At 41.6% G+C, this 23,860-nt stretch overlaps 1 protein-coding gene across 2 annotated transcripts in view; it reads right to left on the bottom strand.

The window, feature by feature from the left end:
- The window catches only part of LOC132890759 (serine/threonine-protein phosphatase 2A 55 kDa regulatory subunit B beta isoform), a 116,349-nt gene that overhangs the window by 31,791 nt on the left and 60,698 nt on the right, over positions 1–23,860 (bottom strand). For both annotated transcript variants that reach the window (XM_060927947.1, XM_060927948.1), the window contains exons 2-4: positions 11,488–11,585; positions 7,757–7,922; positions 267–379 (exon numbers count right to left, since the gene is read on the bottom strand). In XM_060927947.1, the coding sequence (XP_060783930.1) occupies positions 267–379; positions 7,757–7,922; positions 11,488–11,585 (377 nt within the window). The remainder of the gene's footprint in view (positions 1–266; positions 380–7,756; positions 7,923–11,487; positions 11,586–23,860) is intronic.

Below are 23,860 nucleotides of genomic sequence, written 5' to 3'. Positions count from 1 at the left end.
TCCCTTGTAAATTCAGAGCAAACTAAAGTAGTACCGTACTTTGGCTATGATGTTGTTCGGGAAAACCACGTTAGCTTAACGATGGATCTTAGGAGGTAATTAAAGACACTCTTGGCCTTAAGAGGCTTTCGGGAAACCCACCCCTGAACCGCCTCTACATACTTTTGCTTTTGAGTCTATTGAATAGTTAACACTAAATGCATTGTATTATTTGAATAACATCGTAAAGATGCTTCAAGGAGCAGATGTCTTAATGTTGTGCTGACCCGTAGTGACGTGATGGTGGCAGGGTCTCGGATCCGCCCATCCTCATCCTTCAGATTGTAGCCCTCTGGTCTTTTATCTCTCTCACTGATCTTCCACAGCTTCACAGTTTTATCTGACAGAAGGGGGGGGGGGGAGATGGAGAATGAGCAACAAGACATTGCACACAATCTGGCACAATAGTGGCAGCTTTCCAGTTCATGCAGCATGTAAATTATATCGTCTGAAATAACTGAAAAACACCCTTCATTTCTGCAATATGACGGAGGTCATCATTACATAATATGTCAAAAACAATTTTTAAAAATGTATCAGTGCATTCTGTTTATATACCTTTTGCTTCATTTTCAATGCCAATATATGGTGCTGTGACAAAATACACTCTCCAGCCCCTTTATTGGAACACCCATATGCCTGCTGTTTTATGCAGTTCTCTAATCAGCCAATCCCTTGACAGCAGCACAATGCATAAAATCATGCAGATACAAATCAAGAGCTTCAGTTAATGTTCACTTAAAACGTCAGAATGGGAAAAATTGTGATCTCAAAGTGTGACTATCACTGTGACATGGGTGTTGGTTTGAGCCAGATGGACTGGTTTGAGTATTTCAGAAACTGCTGATCTCCTGGGGTTTTCACACACAACAGTCTCTAGCGTTTACACAGAATGGTGCGAAAACCGAAAAACATTGACTAAGTGACAGTTCTGTGGGTGGAAACAAACGCCTTGTTGATAAGAGAGGTCAGAAGAAAATGGCCAGATTGGTTTGAGCTGCCAGGAAGGATATAGCAACTCATAGCAACTCTTTACAACCGTGGTGAGCAGAAAAGCATCTCAGCATGCAACAGTAGAAGACCACATTGGGTTTCACTCCTGCAGCCAGGAACAGGAATCTCAGAATCAAGAATAAGTTCCTATCAAAGTGGCCGGTGAGTGTATATTGCATGGCTCATCTATGCACCTGACACTTTGCTGTCCTCTCCTAACAAATAATAATTGATATTAATAATTAGTACAGGCTCCTTTCAGTTATACACCATATAGCCAAAAAGTATTCGGACAGTTAATAACCATAATAACCATATGTGCTTATGGAACATCCCATTCCAGATTTAGACCAACTTTGCTGTTATAATATGCTTTGCACTTATATGTATAAGCTTTTAGAGCATGGCTGTGGGAACTTTCTGATTCATTCACAAGTGCATTAGTGAAGTTATGCAGTGATGTCAGGACGAGGAGGACTGGGGAGCAGTTGGCATTCCAATTTATCCCAAAGTTGTTCAGTGGGATTGAGGTCAGGGCTCTGTGCAGGCCACTCGAATTCTTTCAAACCAGTCATGGACCTCTGTGTTTGGGTCCCTTAGCTCCATTCATCCATCCATTATCTATATCACTTATCTGTCAGGGTCACGGGGGAAGCTGGAGCCAATCCCAGCTGATTTCGAGTGAGAGGTGGGATACACCCTTGGCCAACCTATCACAGGGCTGGGCCAATCTGGGCAAATTTGCCAATCTATTGCAGGGCTGTCTTTGGATTGTGGGAGGAAACCAGTGCACCCGGAGGAAACCCATGCCACCCCCCCCCTTAGTTCCAGTGAAGTTGTAATGTTACAACATAGAAAGACATTCTATACAATTCTGCACTTCCAACATTGTGACAAAAGTTTGAAGAAGACCCAAATTATGGGTGTGATGGTCAGGTGTCCCCAAACTTTTGGCCCTTTAATATACACTATATTGCCAAAAGTATTTGCTCACCCATCCAAATTATCGGAATCAGGTGTTCCAATCACTTCCATGGCCACAGATGTATAAAATCAAGCACCTAGACATGCAGACTGTTTTTACAGTTTGGAGCTGGCCCCTTCCTCTTCCAACATGACTGTACACCAGTGCACAAAGCAAGGTCCATAAAGACATGGATGACAGAGTCTGGTGTGGATGAACTTGACTGGCCTGCACAGAGTCCTGACCTCAACCCGATAGAACACCTTTGGGATGAATTAGAGCGGAGACTGAGAGCCAGGCCTTCTCGTCCAACATCAGTGTGTGACCTCACAAATGCGCTTCTGGAAGAATGGTCAAAAATTCCCATAAACACACTCTTAAACCTTGTGGACAGCCTTCCCAGAAGAGTTGAAGCTGTTCTAGCTGCAAAGGGTGGACCGACGTCATATTGAACCCTATGGATTAGGAATGGGATGTCACTTAAGCTCATATGTGAGTCAAGGGAGGTGAGCAAATACTTTTGGCAATATAGTGCTTACATATTTACTGCTTACATATTTGGGCTTTGATTAGTGAAGAACAAAGTCATATTGTTTGCGGAAATGCATAATTTACCAAGACTCTTTTCTGTAGTGAAGTCAGATCCTACTATACATCATATTTCTGTTCTACATATAGTTTAGTACAAATGTTTCTCAACCACTGGGCCGTGGCCCATTAGTGGGCTGCAAAGCACCCTCTAGTGGGCTGCGAATTTTCTTTTAAGTTGAAGCTAATTTTTACTCGTAGTAGAGTACAATTGCTGGGTTGCATCCGACGTCACATCTGCCTCATTAAGCTACGGTCACATTAAAGCTTGCGATGCTTTGCGATGGGTTATTGATGAAAATGAAGCATTCCGGCGGTGATGCATGGTGATGTACACATGAGCTCACAGAGTGCGTTGTGCACGCGCTTGGGACCCAGTCATTATAGGAAGCACCTGATACTGATTTGAGCGCAATCAGCACATGCAGATATGGACATTGTTTTCACAGAGGCTTTGCGAAGTATTATCATTATCACATTTGTTTCTAGCCATGTTTATAACACTGTTTATATATTCTGCTTTGCTTTTGTGAATATCGCGTCTGCTAATAAACACTCTTCCTGCACTTGAATCCGTCTACTGCCGTCTATCTTGTAGTGTCCTGATCCCAAGATCTTTAACTCAATCACATATAAAAAGTTGTACTCCTCCATGCTCTTCCAGGTTTGCATCTGTGTGTCTGTGTAGAACGATGTCTGCAGCACCAGGTACTTTGAGATGTCGGGGAACTCAACGGATGGATAATTTTCCAAGCTTGTAGGAAAAATCCTTCTTTGTTAGTGTGTAAGGATGTATCCCATTGAGTGGTTTCTATATCCACTTCACTTGAGTGTACTTCTTGGTTTTAATAACTTGCTTGTTTGCTATACACAAACATGGCAGTAAGTTCTTGTGTTAATCGGCCACACTCCACTTTTGGATCATTAATCCCTTTTGACTGAGAATGCCCTGCATGCATGGTTTTATGTTGGCTTCTGGCACATCCATACAGTTTTAAATACAAAACCTACAATAAAAACAGTTTGTTTTTACTGCATTGATTTAATTCCTGGGCTCTCATCTGTAACAGGGAGTGATGTTGCATCCCATTAATGCACTTTACAATAGATTATTAGATTCTAATAGAATAGGTGAGCCAAAATAATTGGGGATCTTTTTTAATGGGCCCCGATTCATTACAAGTATGAATAGGTGGGCCTTACAGTAGAAAAGGTTAAGAATCCCTGGTTTAGTCGACAACACTGATGAGAATCCTGTCTCTTTACAGTGAATCAGATCACTTGATTCAGCTCACCAATCAAAGCTGGCTCTTCCAATTCCTGAACAGCTCACTGCCAATTTGTTTTCTAAACTGGAAGTTTGATATTTTGTGCAGTTAATGTTCTTCTTTGTTTAACTGTGCCTGAAACTGTTTCATGAACTCTCACTCTATCGTCTAAGTAACAGAATACAGTAACATTATTTTGTATTGCAAAGATTAATTTGTGCTGATAATCATTTCTATTAATACACCTGACTACATGCAGTACAGCTTTAACAAACAGCAGTGCAGCAGATCTTTTCCTGTCGTGTTGAGAGTCAAACACACACCTCCTTCTTCTTCTTTTGGCTGCTCCCGATTAGGGGTCGCCACAGCGGATCTTTCATCTCCATTGCTCCCTGTCTTCCGCATCCTTCTCTACCACACCTGCCACTTTCATATCCTCTCTCACCACATCCATGTATCTCCTCTTTGGCCTTCCTCGTTTTCGTGTGCCTGGCAGCTCCATCCTCAACATTCTCCTTCCAACATGCTCTGCATCTTTTATCAGGATGTGCCCGTACCATCTCAGTCTCATCTCTCTTAGCTTAATTCCCAAGCTCTCCACATGTGCTGTCCCTCTGATGTGCTCGTTCCTTATCCTGTCCAACCTCGTCACTCCCATTGCAAACCTTAACATCCTCAACTCCGCCACCTCCAACTTTGTCTCCTGTCTCTTCGTTAAGGGTACGGTCTCCAATCCATACATCACAGCTGGTCTCACTACTGTCTTATACATCTTACCATTCACTTTTGCTGGGACTTTCACAAATGACTCCCGAAATCCTTCTCCAACTGTTGCACCCTGCCTGCACTCTCTTTCTCACCTCACTATCGCAGCCCCCATTTTCCTGCACAGTTGACCTCAGGTACTTGAATTCACCAACTTTCTTTACGTCTACTCCTTGCATCTTCACTACACTCTCATCCCCATTCTCATTGATGTACATGCATTCTGTTTTGCTACTGCTCACCTTCATTCCGCTTCGTTCCAATGCATACCTCCATCTCTCCAAACTCAGCTCAACCTCCTTTCTACTTTCACCACATATCACAATATCATCCGCAAACATCATGTTCCATGGTGACTCTTGCCTCACTTCGTCCGTCAAGCCATCCATCACTATGGCAAACAAGAAAGGACTCAAAGCAGATCCTTGATGAAGTCCCACCTTCACCTTGAACCATTCAGTCGTTCCAACTGCACACCTCACTGCTGTTTCACTGTTCTCATCCATGTCTTGCATCACCTCACTTTTCATAAAAGAGGTTTCCATGGAAATTTTTTTGATTAAATTACTCTGCGGATGTAACAGGATTGCTTATGTGTTCGGTATGCTCATATATGCAAAAATATATGCTTGTATATGCAAACTGGCTCTAAAAACCTTCACCCGAAAGAATAAACTCAAACACATGACTCATATTCAAATGACGATCACTAATATACTTGTGATCCATTCGGGACGAAGCTCTTTTAGCAGGTGTATCCTTCAACAGTCTCACTTCCAAAAGCGAAATCTTAACAGCCTTGTGATCAGTGCTATCAAACATCATGACCTTTAGTGTGCTACACTGCTAGTTTACTGGCTTTCCTGAGGATGGATCCTTAGCACTACTGTTCAATGAAAAACCAAGCTAGCTAGCTGGCTAACTAGGAATAACTAGTATAAGGATAGCTAGTGACTAGTTTTAGTGACTAGCAAGTTAGCTGCATGCGAGTTCATATTACATTAGCTAGATCATTAACAACACAATGATTTCTGTCAATCTGCAAAAACAAACATGATTATTATTAACTAGCTGCTGTTCGCTAGCTACAAGAAAAGCGCTTTGTCTGAAATCGCTCCCTTTTTACTGTATACTCTTTTATTATAGAGTACACCAGACTGATTTCAAACAGCATTTACTAGTGAGTGCTTCATAAACACATCACTGTTTAAAAAAAAAAAAAAATCAGTAGTCTTGCAAAATGCCCAGCAACCAAACATAAAAAAAATAAGTGATTTTCTGGATTAAAAGCACAACTAGCAACAAGTGTTGGCTTTAGTGGTTGTTAAACCACGTCTCATACTTGCATATTACTGTATTTTGAGGGGAGAAAAAAAAACATTCTGCAATGTGGTACAGTACTTTGTGCTAAAGTACTGTGCATTGGTCATAAACTGAATATATGCTGCACTACCCAGGAATACTATGCTAGAAACACCTCATGGATGCACTGGGACGCATCCTCAGTGATGTATCCTGGGGTCCTCGGGTGTTTCGGGTCTCGCAACATCATACACCTTCACCCAGGTGACCCAGCCGGGGTTGATCAAGCCCCGACTTGCGTCCTAGTAGCAATCCACGGATCACCCCTTTTAATCCAAAGCCACCGTGTGGCTTTCTCTGCGGCTTCGCTTGCGGATGCAATGGCCCTCTTCTTAGCTGCTCCTACAATGCCCAAGCGACTCAGGACTTTGCAGAGGGAGCGCCCTGAAAAACCCCTACAGCTGACTTCTATGGGCTCATAGAAGGTTCTCCAACCTCTCTCCCTGCACTCCTCCACCAGCTCCTGGTACTTGGCTCTTTTCCTCTCATTGGCCTTCTCAATACAGTTTATCCAATAATAAAAATACAAAAAGCTGCACCCCAAATGTGCACTATAGTGAATAGGGAACGGATTGATCCAGGGTAATGGAATTATTTTATTTTATACTGAAGTTGCTACGCCACTCTTAGCTAGCTAAACATACACAGAATTCACTTATATTTGTAAATGTACTCCTTTGTTACACTTTTGTCTATAATGTGTTAAAAAAGGACTATATAGAATTGCCTACACTGAGAACAGACACACATTTCTGCTTTCACATAAAGGACCTCCTTCGAAATAGCACGGCCTTTTTTTCATACTACCTGAAAATAGTTCCGACTGGACCGCAATGTACATGTATAATTAACAGTTATTCCACAAAATTGAGTCGTACATGAGCTGATAGCTGACGAGGCGCATTGCGCCGATTAGACTATAAGCCATGTACGACGAGATTGAGTGGAATAATTGTTTTATTCGATCTACATTCAGTGGATTTTGAGAAACAGAGCATTTTTTTTTGCAAATTTGATTAATAAAAACTTTATACAAAAAGTTCTCATTTTTGCTTAGAATGTAAACAAACCAGTGGAATGACAGTAGCAATTTGTGAAAAGTGCTATAATAATAATTCTTGAAAATTAAAAAAAAAAACATATGTTCTTATCATCAAATAGTTTTTTCCATATTTTGTTTCTTTCTTTTTTTTTGGGGGGGGGGAGGTCGTCTTCTTCTTCTTTAGGTTTTTTTTTGCCGGTTGGCAAGCCAGTTTAAAGGTGTATTACTGCCACCAACTAGGCTGGAGTGGAACAGGCGATATTGGTGGGGGAAAAAAACAAAACTATATTCTTTTAGCTCTTTCTGTTTCTTTTAAATAATTGATCATTTTTGGGGTTTTGTTTTCGAGTAGAGTTTTTATTTCTTCTTCGGTTGGTTCAGCAACACGCTCCGCCATTTTGTTTTTCTCTACTCATGTTATATGAGCTGATAGCCTAGTAGTAGGGTAGCCAATCAGAGCATGCAATTGCACATATCCAGTGAATGTGGATAGAATAATATAGTTTATGTCAGAATTTCTTTCACAGGTTATAATACTGACTACACTTGAGCATGAAGGGGTTTGATTAAAAAAAAAAAGTTTTGTTTACATTTCATTTTTGCCATTACTGTATTTGTATCTGTCCCATTGAGTTTCACATCATACCACTCTGCCCTCCTATTGGTGGAGCCAATAATTCGTTTACAGAAAGCATACAGTGTAAATCCATTGTGATGCCTGCTCACTCAACTCACCGTTGGTGGAGAGAAGGAAGTAAGCTGCATTCTGTTGGGGCAGCCACCTTATTTTGTTGATCTTTTCCTCAATCTCAAGACTCTTCAGGTAGTCAAACTCCGGCTCGTGGCTCTGAAATGTGCTGTAAACGTTGTACTCTCCTCTCCTTTGAGGTTGGTTCTTACTCTAGATAAGAGATGGAGAAAGTGCAATCAAACCTCTCAGACTGGTTCGAAATCTACATCTGGACCTGGCACTACATGTAGTCAATAAATATTACTGAATAGATGCAGGGGGCAGCACGGTGGTGTAGTGGTTAGCACTGTCGCCTTACAGCAAGAAGGTTCTGGGTTTGAACCCAGTGGCCAATGGGGGCCTTGTTCTCCCTGTGTCTGTGTGGGTTTGCTCCGGTTTCCCCCACAGTCCAAAGACATGCAGGTTTCAGTGGTACTTGAAAGTTTGTGAACCCTTTAGAATTTTCTATATTTCTGCATAAATATGGCCTAAAACATCATCAGATTTTCACACAAGTCCTCAAAGTAAATAAAGAGGACCCAGTAAAACAAATGAGACAAAAATTATACTTGGTCATTTATTTATTGAGGAAAATGATCCAATATCTGTGAGTGGCAAAAGTATGTGAACCTCTAGGATTAGCAGTTAATTTGAAGGTGAAATTAGAGTCAGGTGTTTTCAATCAATGGGATGACAATCAGGTGTGAGTGGGCACCCTGTTTTATTTAAAGAACAGGGATCTATCAAAGTCTGATCTTCACAACACATGTTTGTGGAAGTGTATCATGGTGCGAACAAAGGAGATTTCTGAGGACCTCAGAAAAAGCGTTTTTGATGCTCATCAGGCTGGAAAAGATTACAAAACCATCTCTAAAGAGTTTGGACTCCACCAATCCACAGTCAGACAGATTGTGTACAAATGGAGGAAATTCAAGATCATTGTCACCCTCCCCAGGAGTGGTCGACCAACAAAGATCACTCCAAGAGCAATGCGTGTAATAGTCGGCGAGATCACAAAGGACCCCAGGGTAACTTCTAAGCAACTGAAGGCCTCTCTCACGTTGGCTAATGTTAATGTTCATGAGTCCACCATCAGGAGAGCACTGAACAACAATGGCGTGCATGGCAGGGTTGCAAGGAGAAAGCCACTGCTCTCCAAAAAGAACATTGCTGCTTGTCTGCAGTCTGCTAAAGATCACATGAACAAGCCAGAAGGCTATTGGAAAAACATTTTGTGGATGGATGAGACCAAAATAGAACTTTTTGGTTTAAATGAGAAGTGTTATGTTTGGAGAAAGGAAAACACTGCATTCCAGCATTATCCCATCTTATCCCATCTTATCCCATCTGTGAAACATGGCAGTGGTAGTATCATGGTTTGGGCCTGTTTTGCTGCATCTGGGCCAGGACGGCTTGCCATCATTGATGGAAAAATAAATTCTGAATTATACCAGCGAATTCTAAAGGAAAACGTCAGGACATCTGTCCATGAACTGAATCTCAAAAGAAGGTGGGCCATGCAGCAAGACAACGACCCTAAGCACACAAGTCGTTCTACCAAAGAATGGTTAAAGAAGAATAAAGTTAATGTTTTGGAATGGCCAAGTCAAAGTCCTGACCTTAATCCAATTGAAATGTTGTGGAAAGACCTGAAGCGAGCAGTTCATGTGAGGAAACCCACCAAAATCCCAGAGTTGAAGCTGCTCTGTACAGAGGAATGGGCTAAAATTCCTCCAAGCCAGTGTGCAGGACTGATCAACAGTTACCGGGAACATTTAGTTGCAGTTATTGCTGCACAAGGGGGTCACACCAGATACTGAAAGCAAAGGTTCACATACTTTTGCCACTCACAGATATGTAATATTGGATCATTTCCCTCAATAAATAAATGACCAAGTATAATATTTTTGTCTCATTTGTTTAACTGGGTTCTCTTTATCTACTTTTAGGACTTGTGTGAAAATCTGATGATGTTTTAGGTCATATTTATGCAGAAATATAGAAAGTTCTAAAGGGTTCACAAACTTTCAAGCACCACTGTAGGTTAACTGGTGGCTCTAAATTGACCATAGGTGTAAATGTGAGTGTTAATGGTTTGTCTCTATGGGTGTCAGCCCTGCGATGATCTGGCGACTTGTCCAGGGTGTACCCCGCCTCTCGCCCATAGTCAGCTGGGATAGGCTCCAGCTTGTCCACAATCCTGCACAGGATAAGCAGTTATGGATAATGGAATGGACTGGACTGGATGCAGGACATCTAATTTTGTAGCTACATACTGAATTAAACATAATGCAGCACTGGGTGTTCTGTCATGGTTGGTGGTAATGCAGGATATAAATGTATTCATCATCAATAAGTACAGAGCAAATTAGTGTGGTTTCCTGTCAGCCAAAAGGATCAATAGAGGTGGAAATTGCTAAAGCAGTACATTAAGGCAACCATGATTTCAACCATATTTCAGGTTTGTTGTTTGGTACACATAAGTTGTATATTGACCATTTGTTACTCGATTAATTCCATTCATAAAAGTACTTTAAGGCTCTGACCACAACCATTTATACAGTACATGGGAAATATATACAATAATGAATATTATTATACAGGGCACTTTTTCGATGGAATAAAAACACATTCTATTCCATTCTAGCGGGTTTCATTCATTTGGTTTGAGAGCATGCAATATTGTTAGCATATTACTTATCCTACGTGTATTACATCACTCTACCCAATGGAGAATAAATGTTGAATATGGTTTAGGATATTGCATGGTTGTCAAGACAACATGATGTCACACGTCAGAGCTGATGCGAATATTCAATAATCCATCCATCCATTATCTGTAACTGCTTATCCTGTGCAGGGTCGCAGGCAAGCTGGAACCTTGGGAGACTATGGGCGAGAAGCGGGATACACCCTGGACAAGTCGCCAGGTCATCGCAGGGCTGACATATAGAGACAAACAACCATTCACACTCACATTCACACCTACGGTCAATAGAGCCACCAATTAGCCTAACCTGCATGTCTTTGGACTGTGGGGGAAACTGGAGCACCCGGAGGAAACCCACGCAGACACGGGGAGAACATGCAAACTCCACACAGAAAGGTCCCCGTCGACCACTGGGCTCGAACCCAGAACCTTCTTGCTGTGAGGCGACACCACTACACCACCGTGCCACCCAGAATATTCAATAATTCAATAAATAACTCGTCTTCGACTCGTTCAATATCATGCTAGCTGAATGGAATATATATATGATATACCACTCAATGCCAACCATCCATCCATTATCTGTAGCCGCTTATCCTGTGCAGGGTCGCAGGCAAGCTGGAGCCTATCCCAGCTGACTATGGGTGAAAGGCGGGGTACACCCTGGACAAGTCGCCAGATCATCGCAGGGCTGACACACAGAGACGAACAACCATTCACACTCACATTCATACCTACGGTCAGTTTAGAGCCACCAATTAGTCTAACCTGCATGTCTTTGGACTGTGGAGGAAACTGGAGCACCCGGAGGAAACCCACGCAGACACGGGGAGAACATGCAAACTCCACACAGAAAGGCCCTCATCGGCCACTGGGCTCAAACCCAGAACCTTCTTGCTGTGAGGCGACAGTGCCAACCACTACACCACCGTGCCACCCAATGCCAACCAATATTATTTAAATATACGTTAGCAGTGCAGCATTCGCAGGATGTGCAGGATGACCCATGCTCATTCTTGCACTTACCTCCTGCTCCCTCTGGAAAACCACCACACGTCCTCCTTTGTCCCCAGTGGCCAAGAGCTCCCCTGTTGAGTTGAACTCAACCGTAGAGATGATGTCAGCTGCAACAAAGCATAAAACACAGAGAGAGAGAGAGAGAGAGAGAGAGAGAGAGAGAGAGGAGTTTAAACACACTCCCACTGTCTAGCAGGCACACAAAGATAGAATTATGCTGTACCACGTTCAATTTGACTGAAGAACAGAACAGCAAAGCTACTGGAAGCGTTTTCAGTCAGATTAGATTATACCACATAAAGAGAACGGTTAGTTGAGGAGCAATATTATTAAGGAACGTGTTACATCTCAAAACACTTGTAAGACTGTTCTTTCGTAATCCAGCACTTTATCACGTGCTGCATTAGGATGCAGGCCACACAAATTCATAGCCCTTTTGTCATAAGCTTTATTTGGGTAATCAGGCGCACTCACAGCAAGTGTCGGCTTTAGGGGTTTAATGGAGTGCAAATATAATATTGTATATTCAGATGTCTACAAAGTAAACCAAAGAAGCAAATCAAAACAAATATAAACCTGCAATCTGACGTACATGATCATATTTAATACTGTCCTAGTGACCCACATTGGAGAAAATAGGTTGAAAATGGCTTATCAGATGGTCTGATGCTCTGACCTGGGAAAAATGAAATGTAATCCTCCAAATCATCTTGCACAAGGCAGATTTTGCTTAGACCATAATCCCCTTTTTTAATCAAAACCCGACCTAAGAGCAGGAGTTCAGTAGGCATTGCAATAATTTCACTGTTGGTCTTTCAGGATTTTCCTTCAACGTTCCTCTACAGTTTGCTCATCCTATAGAGCAAGGAAATGTTGAGGAAATACTCCTTCACACAAGCTCCAACGATAGAGATCCAAGCTGGTCTAGCACTAATAGAGCAGTTTACTGAAAAACGCATAATAAAACTGATTCATTTGTCTTTTATTAGCGCATATAAACACAATTAGAGACATTGATCATTACAGAGAGAAGGAATAATGGTTTATTCAGCGTTGATTGAACCACAGTTCGGGAATAATTATAGGAAGACTTTTAACTTTCCAATTAAAATCAGCAGTTTCATGCCGCCGCGCATCCCAGTCAAGTGCAGTAATCCAGTTCCACTTTTTAGACATCCTATTATATTCTTTATAAAAAGATGCACGAGGTTGTAGCCTTAAAAATGTTTAAGGAGAAAATAGCAGCCCTCTTAATAACCGCATCCACAGGCTGCCTCTAGTCAGATATTACAAATCTGCATGGAACAGAATAATAAAAATTCAGTCATAATAATTTCGCTCAGTGTAAACGTGTCTCTAGTAGTATGCTCATGAAAAATGGAGAAGCACAAATAACACAGAGAGAGAGAGAGAGAGAGGGGGGGGGGATCTTTCCTACTTACACCCCCACAGTGGATTTAAAGCTTGGTGAATGGGGGGACTGAGAGGAAGCTGTTGCCATGGAAACCACTTCCATCACAGTTCGGTGAAGTGTATTACGTCGCGATGTGTGACTTCAGTGCTTGTGGCTTGAGTGCTGTCAAAATATTCAGAGCAATGGGAGCCATGAGGGCTTTTTATTCCGTCCATGCTCTCAGATTACCTTCTAGTACGAGTAGGGCTCGACAATATGATGACATAATAATCGGAATTATGTCACAGTGCGCTTTTCGAAGATGTTGTTGATATTTAATTGCTTAAATGGGTTTAAGTGGCTAGAAGTAGCCGATTTGTAAAATGGATTACAGATTTGTTTATTAATACAATGGGTTTCCGAGCAAACTTGAATATCGTCAAATCATAGAAATGCTTCCAAGAATCATGACGTGATTTTTGTCGTATTGCTCTCCCCTAACTTTAAGGCCTGGCGGGAAAGCAATCTGGTTATCAAAGGATCGGACTGCGCTGACCTTTGCCATTCTAAGAGACTTATTTCTTTCCCATGTTGTTTCTGTCGATCTGACTCAGCGGCAATAATAATCACACAAACTATCTACATATAAATCCAGCTCTTTTTAGAACCCTTTTTGATGGGATTTATTTTGGTAAGCAGACTCACTCAGACCTGATACCAGCTTTAGGGGTATAATAGAGTGTAAATGCGGGTGGTGATGGAAGCAGGATTGAAAGGATTATCACAGGGGGCCCTGCTGTTTCCTGGACATGCTGGTGAATGTCTGGGGATATAAACAGGCATGATGTGAATCCCACATCCAGCCAGTGGCCAAATTGGTAGCATAACCTTAATCCCCTACACACAAGCAAGCATAGACATATGAGCCATTTGATCCTGTCATTTATATGAATCTGACCTGTGTTTTGTCAGCCAGGTGCTTGATGGAGAGACAAAGAGACAGATGCAGAGATCATACATCAGGCAGCGTGTTCTCATAGAAGCCAAAAGTGGAGAGGGAAAACAGGGCAGAGGAGAAATTCACCGTAATAATACAGCACTCGAGTGTAGAACTGAAGTCACTATGCAAATCGGATATCCCATGGGCCTTCTCTTGCATTAAATGCGCTTCGGATGCCTTTCACCAGCAGAAAGCTGGGAAAAAGATGCATCGTCGAGCTGGATCACATGTACAGATACGAGTATGCCTCATTATCAACACATTTGACGAGCATAATCACTAAAAGCCATAATGAGCTTGCTGTGTCTCTGGTATGCCCTTTTATCCTCCCTTAAGGTAGACATGTGCAAATCAGACACTAGGGATCTGCTTCTGCTAGACCTACAGATCCTATCAGTTTAATGACTGAGGAACATGTGACCTCAAGTGACCCGTTTTCTGAAGTTCCCGACTACAGAGATATAGTAGTGCACCGCAGCACTGTGTGTATAAATCCTTCAGGCAGCCAGGGCAAAGGTTTTTAAGTCACATGACAGTATATTGTCTTGGTAAGACGGATCCATCCTTGACGGAAACAACACCCTCTCATCGCTCACACACTACAAAGTAGGTTACCGTGCCAACCTGTCCTATCACAGCGTTGCTGCCGGCTGTAGAACATGCATCATAGGTGCCTCCCCATCACTGGGGGGGGGGCCTGAAATGTGAAAGAACATCCTTCTACCCCAAGCACCATAACAGACTCCGATCCCCATTTATTTTCCCATCTATTGTATTTACAGACGGAGTTTCCTGACCTTTGAGCCAATACCATAAGCACATGATTGAATCATGGAGATCTCAAAGGGGAACACAGACCTGGGAGGACTAGCGAAAGGAGAAGTGAGACTGACATAGCAGCTAAATTAAATCAGAATATGACATGATCATCTAAATGGATGAGATTTGAGGTAATTGTCAACCCTTGCGAAACACAAAGAACATGTGGATCCCCAGCACTGCAGTGTGACAGGAGAGGAGCTGATACTGCAGTATGTAGGTCACCGTGTGTCTGCTGATACTGAAGAGCACCATCGGGAACACTTCCACACATTCAGACATGTATAATTCAATCCAATGCAAAAAAGTGGCATTTTTTTCCTTCTGTTTGTATAATCAGAATTGCAGGTATTAAGAAGGAAGGTGTAGGAAAGTGTGTGGAGGAGCATCCTTAAACCTTGGCCATGGCTCCTGAGATTAGAGCACTTCTGCTGAGCTCTGCATGTCCAAAGGATCAGGCTACAAAGAAAATTCCATTCAAACAGACATGCGCAAAGAAACACACCTGCCAACATGGAGCTTTGCAGCTTAGACACTACTGAAGCTTTATGTGCTTTGCTGTCTAGGAGAAAATATTCGCTAGTTAGTAGTTTTTCAACATGGTGGCTGTCATATTGTCATAGTACCAGCTTGTGATTGAAATTTGCTCTGCACTATTTCTACTTCCACCCACATGCCCCTGCTCAGCATTCTTGAGTCCTGATTTGGTGAAATCCCAAATAGCCCAAGCTAATTTCTCTGTGTAATGGGATAAAAGTGCATGTTACAGGTGATTTCCCAAACGATAATGGCGGGAATTATGTCACAAACAAACCAGTGGGAGGAAACAACATGTAAAGGAGGCTTTTTGTGGGTTTGTTCTTAATAGCTGCAGTTTAATTCCTGGACGAGTCAAACTGAAGTAATCAATTCCACACGCTTATAACTGAGCAACCAGTATATCTGGTTTTATTCTATCCACATTCACTGGATATGAGCAATCGCGCGCTCTGATTGGCTACTCTACTATTAGGCTATCAGCTCGCGTACTGCGAGTAGAGAAAAACAAAATGGTGGAGTGTGTTGCTGAAGCAACCGAGGACGAAGTAAAAACTCTACTCGAAAACAAAACCCCAAAAATTGTTGTCAAGTATTTAAAAGGAACAGAAATAGCTGAAAGAATATCGTTTTTTTTGGTTAAACACCCCCAAAATATCTCCTGTTCCACACTCCAGCCCAGTCGGTGGCAGTAATGCACCTTTAAGTTTGTTTGCCAACCACTTAAAAAATAAAAAATAAAAAACACCTGAAGAAGACCACAAAAAATATAAAAAAGCAACAAAATATGGAATAAAAAGTATTTGATGGTAAGAACATATTTTATTTTTCAAGAATTATTATTATTATTATTATAGCATTTTTTTCATAAATTGCTACTGTCATTTCACCAGTTTATTTACATTCTAAGCAGAAATTATTTCGTCGGATGTTTTGTATAAAGTTTTGATTTATCGAATTTGCAAAAAATAAAAATGCTCTGTTTCTCAAAATCCAGTGAACGCGGATAGAATAAAACAATCATGCCACTCAATCTCATCGTACCTGGCTTATAGCTAATTCGGTGCTAGGCGTCTCATCGGCTACCAGCTCATGTACAACTTGATTTTGTGGAATAATTGTTAAATATATCAGTATATCTCCTATTAAAGACTGTGACAGAATGCAAAATGAAAGTGTATTTTTGCTTTATAAGGTACATCTAAGTCATATAAACCTTTTGACATTCTCTATTTAAACGCTGTTGGCATCAGAGTATGAAACCCACTTTGCCATGTAAATATTTAAACATCATTTTAAGAAACTTGAACAAATCTTGTTGAACATTCGTATTATTAAAACCTAGCAAAGAAAAATATAATTTACTCTTCAACTGGAGGAAACAGACTTCTGGAAATACAATACCTACTTTTTAGTCTTATGAATTCCCAAAGTTTCAGACTTAGTAAATCACATTGTGGATGCTAATTAATATATTTGCATAAACCACGCTATGTAATTTTACACTTTAAGTTAGGAAAAAACCCCACAAACTGCATATTTGTTAAAGATAAACATGCAAAATCTGGCATTTTGCTATTTTGCTTATTACCTCTGCCAAGGAGGTTATGTTTGTCTGTACACAGGATTGGGCAAAACCTAACAACCCAATTTCCATGAAATTTGATCAGAGTCACGGGGCAGATCCACAAATATATTATCCGTCAGGATCAGAGGAGAAGCTGGAGCCAATCCCAGCTGACTTCAGGCGAGAGGCGATCCCTTGGCCAATCTGGGTAAATTTACCAAGCTATCACAGGACAAACAACCATTTACACTCACATTCACACACAGAGTTGCCAGTTGCATACATGTCGACCCCGTTGGGCGTCCACCTGTAGTATCAGAGGAAGGAATCCATAAAATCAACATAAAATCCTTATAGCCTTCGAATCGCACCAAACTTTTATTTTGATGTACATTTGTACAATACACATTTACTGCTATCCTATTGTTCATAGGGTAGGCTGCTCCCACTCCAAAGGAAAATACTTTTTACAGACTCAGGGAAAACACTCCAACTCCACTGTCTGTGCACTGTCAGTCAAAGTGTAGGCTGCTCCCATTTCAATGGGATACTTTTCACAGAGACCATTTTTGTCCACAGTCAACTTTTCATATAGCCAGAGAAAGCACTCAAACGTCACCATTTTTGTCCACAGTCAGTCATGTTTACACATGATCTTGATTATGAATCACTGGCAGCCTTCTTTGCCAGCTGTAACTGCCTTTCTGCGGGGGTGATGTCACAACAGAAGTCTGTGTTCAGTTTGCATTGCAGTAGTGCAGTAAGGGTGTCTGTGCCCAGGTTTTTTCTGCAGTCAGTGTGGATTTTCCTGACCTCTGCTCTTATTACACTTGTTGGTTGATCATCGGGGGCGGCACGGTGGTGTAGCGGTTAGCGCTGTTGCCTCACAGCAAGAAGGTCCGGGTTCGAGCCCCGTGGCCGGCGAGGGCCTTTCTGTGCGGAGTTTGCATGTTCTCCCTGTGTCTGTGTGGGTTTCCTCTGGGTGCTCCGGTTTCCCCCACAGTCCAAAGACATGCAGGTTAGGCTAACTGGTGACTCTAAATTGACCGTAGGTGTGAATGGTTGTTCGTCTCTGTGTGTTGGCCCTGTGATGACCTGGCGACTTGTCCAGGGTGTACCCCGCCTTTCGCCCGTAGTCAGCTGGGATAGGCTCCAGCTTGCCTGCGACCCTGTAGAACAGGATAAAGCGGCTAGAGATAATGAGAGATGATGACGTGAGAGAGAGGGTTGATCATCGGTCTTAGGCTTTGCAAACATCGTCATTTGCAGCTGATTCTGTTTCTGGTGCAAATTTCACTGATGTAGTTTGGACCTCATGTGTTCCTTCACGTCGTAAACTCCAGACACCGCAACTTTTATATCTCGCACACAAACTGTGCAGTGCACGTACTCCTCATTTTTCGCCTGAACAATGACACCATTAAATGTCTCCTTCCATTCAGGAAGATACCGCCCGCCGTATCTCATTTTCTTTCTCGGTGTTCCCATTCTTTCACTCAGCAGACGCTATTCAAAATCTCTCAGGTGTAAACAATGTCGCTCGTTCGTTTGGCGCATTTAAATGCAGATCGTGCGCATGACCGGAACGAGCGAAGTCTCGCAGTTGCGATACTGCACGAGGCTTGAGGAATAAACATCCGGTTTCACATAGTCTGGGTTATCTGCCCCTGCATACACACTGTTCTTTGTCTATAAATCGAGCTTTTGTATGTTTTTGCGACGATCAGCTGACGATGTTCAAGTAAGATACACAAAATAAATTTAGGTCAGAAAATACTGAAAATCCGTAAGACTTTGTTTATACACCCGTACGCCCTTGAAATGAGCTAAAATCCGTATAATTTCCGGACGATCCGTATAGGTTGACATGTATGCAGTTGACATAATCCACATGTCTTTGGACTGTGGGAGGAAACCCACACAGGCATGGGGAGAACATGCAAACTCCACACAGAAAGGCCCCAGTTGGCCACGAGGTTCAAACCCAGAACCTTCTTGCTGTGAGGCGACAGCACTAACCACTGTGCCACCCAGAAGTAAAGTTCAATAGTGACAAAACATAGCCAGAGTAGAAATATGATGACTCCATATCTCAATCCACAATCATGGGTAGCAGGAATCCTCCAGGATGCACATGAAGGCACACGATTCTAATAATTTTAGAAATATATCCGGACACGTAAAGTGGTCGCGGTTGCAGATTTGCATATCATAGAAGAGTCGATTATTGTCCTTAGCGGAGTTTTTTTTTTTTTAGAAATAAAGCAGGAGATTATTTAGAAATAAAAATAATAACAAAATGTATTTATTATTGCACTTTGCTGTAACACACCGTCTCGTGGAAAAGGACTATTAGACTTGGTACACAAAAAGTACCGTTATAACGTTTGCTTTTTGTGCATTTCTATTCATAAAGCAATAGCGTTGTTGTTGGGAAGAAGAGCTCAGTGGAGTTTTATTCTGATCGTTCAGACACAATCACATCCTCCTGTGAAGTTTCCCCAATGGAAAATGATACCAAATCAACCAATCAATCTCTTACTGTTAATCCACACAACAACAAACACGTGTTAAAGCCACTGGACTGCTGTGCTACTAGTCATGCATGCTTTGTAACATGTATTGGGTATATCGACTGAGTCTCCAATCAGCAGACGACTCTGCAAGTCGATGTCTGGCTATTTCAAAAAAAGAGAGATATACAGGGCAGCTGGTTGGCCAGCAAACACAGCAGGTCTGGACTCGTTTCAGCAGACTCAAGCCGTGATCTGAGAACAGTGCACACTGGGGTAATCATCTCTACCACCTGCTGATCTCAATCGCCATGGCTGCTGGCTTTCTGTTGCGCTTCCTAGAGGTGGGGCTTCTGTCTCAACAAAGCTTTGCTGTGTAGAGAAGAGAGTAAAAGCCAATTAACCCCATTTCTTGGAAAAATGGTCGAACGGCGCAAGATGTGTGTGTGTGTGTGTGTGTGTGTGTGTGTGTGTGTGTGTGTGTGTGTGTGTGTGTGAGAGAGAGAGAGGAGGGGGTTGTCTAAAAGCTTGTACTGGCCTTCTTTTCACACATCATTAACAGATACATAATTTTCCTACAGATGTGCACAACACAATGGAGTGTATAATATATACATTGAATACAAAGATTGAAGGAGGAAGCAGAGAAGCTCAGTAAACGTGCATCAGTGTGATGCATACAAAGAGATGTATTCGTGTGTGAGTGTGTTTTTCTTTATACAATGCTACTGCTTCGTTCATTTAGCTCTTCAGAAATAATAATGAGGCAAAATAAAACCTGCTCTTTAATTTCTTGGTATTGCTCCCATATGAGGTGTATTGCATGACAAAAAGTCAGTGCACCCAGCAGTGGATCATTTTCAACGTGTCCAAACCCTCTTTGTGTGTGCTCTCTCTCTTTCTCTCTCTCTCTCTCTGTGTCTGTCTGAGCTGCAATATTTTCGCCCCACAGTTTTCTCCTGAATAATCAATGTGGCCCTGTTGGGTTCGAGAGATATTTCTTTTTATGACCGAAATCTTAAACTGTAGCCTGGGGAGATTTGTGTTGGCAGTCTCGTTTACTGCACTTCGCTCCCACCCCCCTCTCCCCCAACCCAGCCCAAATCTCTCTCGTTCTTGTAGCAACAATAATAACACTCATTCGTTCCATACAGTGTGGAGCAGTAACCGTGAGTGAGAGCCGGGGTATAAATTGTGCTGGCAGGGTGGGTGTATTAGTATGAGCCCCCATCGAGCTGCTCTCAGTCTGCATGTCTAGGCCATGTTCTGAGCGCTGAGGGACCGCGCTTCTATTTTTAACAGTACAGCTTCACTGAGTACACTCCATCTTAAACCAAATAGAAAAGAGAGAGATTAACGTGCAAAGGAACACGAAACGTAGCATATTTATCTTCATGAATATTGCTGCTGTTTAGCTTTGTTTAAAATGTAATCCGCTGCTTTTAATCATTCGTTTATGAAAATGTATTCTATTTTAAAGCAGGACACAAACATATCCATCAAATAGGCCTAATAACATGCATATATCCAACAATAACAGTAATGCATATTAATAAATATTTCATTAGATCAGTTTTTAAGCTTTGGCTAGATACAATGAAATGAACCTGGGGCTAAAATTGCTGGTGAATTCGTGCTGTATTCACTACAGCTCACACACTATGGCTTATTGAAAACTGAATTTATGAACTGAATTTATGAGACCACCAACCAAATTTTCAGATATATGCAAATCAGCAAAAAAGACCTTATACGCACCCTATCCAATAGTTGTGTCTTATTAAATTATGGGAGGAAGAAATTAAATTGCACTGATTAAATGAAATGAATTCAATTGCATTATTTTATTATTTTATTTTATACGCATTTATGTTTTTGACAGCTTGAATCAATATACAACCTGTGTATTAACAGATCTATGTTCAACCGTTTGTAATCAATGGTTCTCCCTTAATCAACTTAAGTTAAAGGAGTACTTCACTTTAAATTGCTCCATTTAAACTGCTATTACCACATAATCTTAATTATTCTATTCACATTCACTGGATATGAGCAATTGCGCGCTCTGATTGGCTGCTCTACTACTAGGCTATCAGCTCATATACAGTCCCTGTGTCAGAAATCGCTCCCTACTCACTATATAGTGCACTATATAGTGGGGACGCCATTTTGTAGTGCTGTCCGAAACCTTAGTGAGGATTATTTACACCCTATATAGTGCACTCAAAGTATCCCAAAATGCATCATGAAATGTAGTGTACAACCGATGGTCACTAACCAAAGCAATATATCCCATCATGCATTGCGGTCGCGCTGAAAGAAATCAAATTAAAAGTCTCAAATTTGGGGGGCATCGTGGCTCAGGTGGATAAGGCGCCATACCATAAATCCGGGGACCCGGGTTCGATTCTGGCCCGAGGTCATTTCCCGATCCTTCCCTGTCTCTCTCCCCCACTCATTTCCTGTCTCTACACTGTCCTATCCAATAATAAAAAGGTGAAAAAAGCCCCCCCCAAAAATATCTTTTAAAAAAAAAGTCTCAAATTTGATTTAATAAAAGGCCGCGGCAAAGAAGAAAAGTATTCATCCTTGATTTTAAAAAAAAAACTGAAAGATGCAGGTACTTTGTATTGATTAATGTGGGAAATACGCTCAGTATAATATGGATTTATCACAAAAATACATGCATTTATTTTTCATTTTGAAAACCCACCAGCCGACTGATCTGGCACGTTTTAATTGTGCGACAGTAATGACGTAAATACCAGCGTGACGGACTAGTGTCTGAAAGCGTTTTTTCATTTTACCAATGAGCTCACTATATAGTAATTCCCTATATAGTGAGTAGGGAGTAGTGAACGAGTGAACGATTTCAGACACAGGGAGTGAGTAGAGAAAAACAAAATGGTGGCACTTGTTGCTGAACCAACCAAGGATGAAATAAAAACTACTCGAAAACAAATCCATCCATCCATTATCTGTAGCCACTTATCCTGTACAGGGTCGCAGGCAAGCTGTGGAGCCTATCCCAGCTGACTATGGACGAGAGGCAGGGTACACCCTGGACAAGTCGCCAGATCATCACAGGGCTGACACATAGAGACAACCAACCATTCACACTCACAGTCAGTTTAGAGCCACCAATTAGTCTAATCTTTGGAGCACCCAGAGGAAACCCATGCAGACATGGGGAGAACATGCAAACTCCACACAGAAAGGCCCTCGCTGGCCGCTGGGCTCGAACCCAGAACCTTCTTGCTGTGCGGCGATAGCGCTAACCACTACACCACCGTGCTGCCCTGAAAACAACAACCCCCCCTTAAATAAAGCAACAAAATATGGAATCAAAGTATTTGATGGTAATAACGTATCTTTTTTATTTTTTAATAATTATTATTATTATAGCATTTTTCACAAATTGCTACGGTCATTTCACCGGTTTGTTAAGCGGAGATGATTTTGTCGGACGTTCTGTATAAAGTTTTTATTCATCGAATTTGCACAAAGTAAAAATAAAAACACTGTTTCTCAATATCCAGTGCATGTGGATATAATAAAACAGTTATTCCACTCAATCTCGTCATACATGGCTTACAGCCTATAGGCTATCAGCTCATGTACAACTCGTTTTCGTAGAACAATTGCTAAATAGCGTGGCTCAGTTAGTGTTATGCCAGTTAGATGATAACTAGCCCCGCCCCTTCTATCACGGACCTTTAATCACTGACTGATTAGCATAATGTTTGAGGTATTTAATTGACTCCAGTCCATTTACATATGAAAAGGAAGTCCTAGCCTTTGCCATTTTCATTTCCCCGTTCACTAAATTATTTTCTCCATTGCAGTACCACACCACAAACCCTTCCTCGTCATGCCATATATGCTACAGATGCCATGTCTGTCAGGCAACTGATGATGTGATTAGCAGTACAGCAGCAAATCCTTTTTCATCATGTTCTCAATCAGAAAGCAGCTTGTTTAGCACAAGGGTAGGAATGAAGAGATATGTAAGCATGTACGTTTTGGGCAATTAAGCCCACCAAGCACAAATAAAGATGAAGGTCGAGGCTCCTTAACAGCACCACCATATCAATCCTGCCGCTATTAGCCAAATGTCATTCTGATGGCATCTCTCTTATGCTAATGAAGCGCTTCGAGTCTGTACTGTTGTCTCCACCCTCGGAGCCTGCACGTGGGAGAATAAGAAATATGGAAATTTGTATCAATTTAAATGTCACATTGACAACATTACCATGTAGGAACCATTAAGTGTGGGATGCGGTACATCCTCCGACCTTTTGCCAATCTATCATTTGACCCCCACTTTTTGTTGGTTCTAGTTTTCCACATTGTTCGCTTAAATTAAATTTTGAATACACAGATGGAGACTTCATAGACATCCCATAAACCTACACTTCATTCTAACCTGAGGTTTTGCAAGTTCGCTTTTGATGTCTTCATTGGATAAATAATGCAATACTACGCATGTTTTGAGAACGAGCGCATGATCGAATGAAGAAACACATGCATGTACAGTATATGTGAGATAAAAT

The sequence above is a fragment of the Neoarius graeffei genome, chromosome 8 (assembly GCF_027579695.1).
Source record: "Neoarius graeffei isolate fNeoGra1 chromosome 8, fNeoGra1.pri, whole genome shotgun sequence".
Taxonomy (NCBI): Eukaryota; Metazoa; Chordata; class Actinopteri; order Siluriformes; family Ariidae; genus Neoarius; species Neoarius graeffei.
Note: the sequence above shows the minus strand (reverse complement) of the source record. Positions and strands in the feature narration are given on the sequence as shown.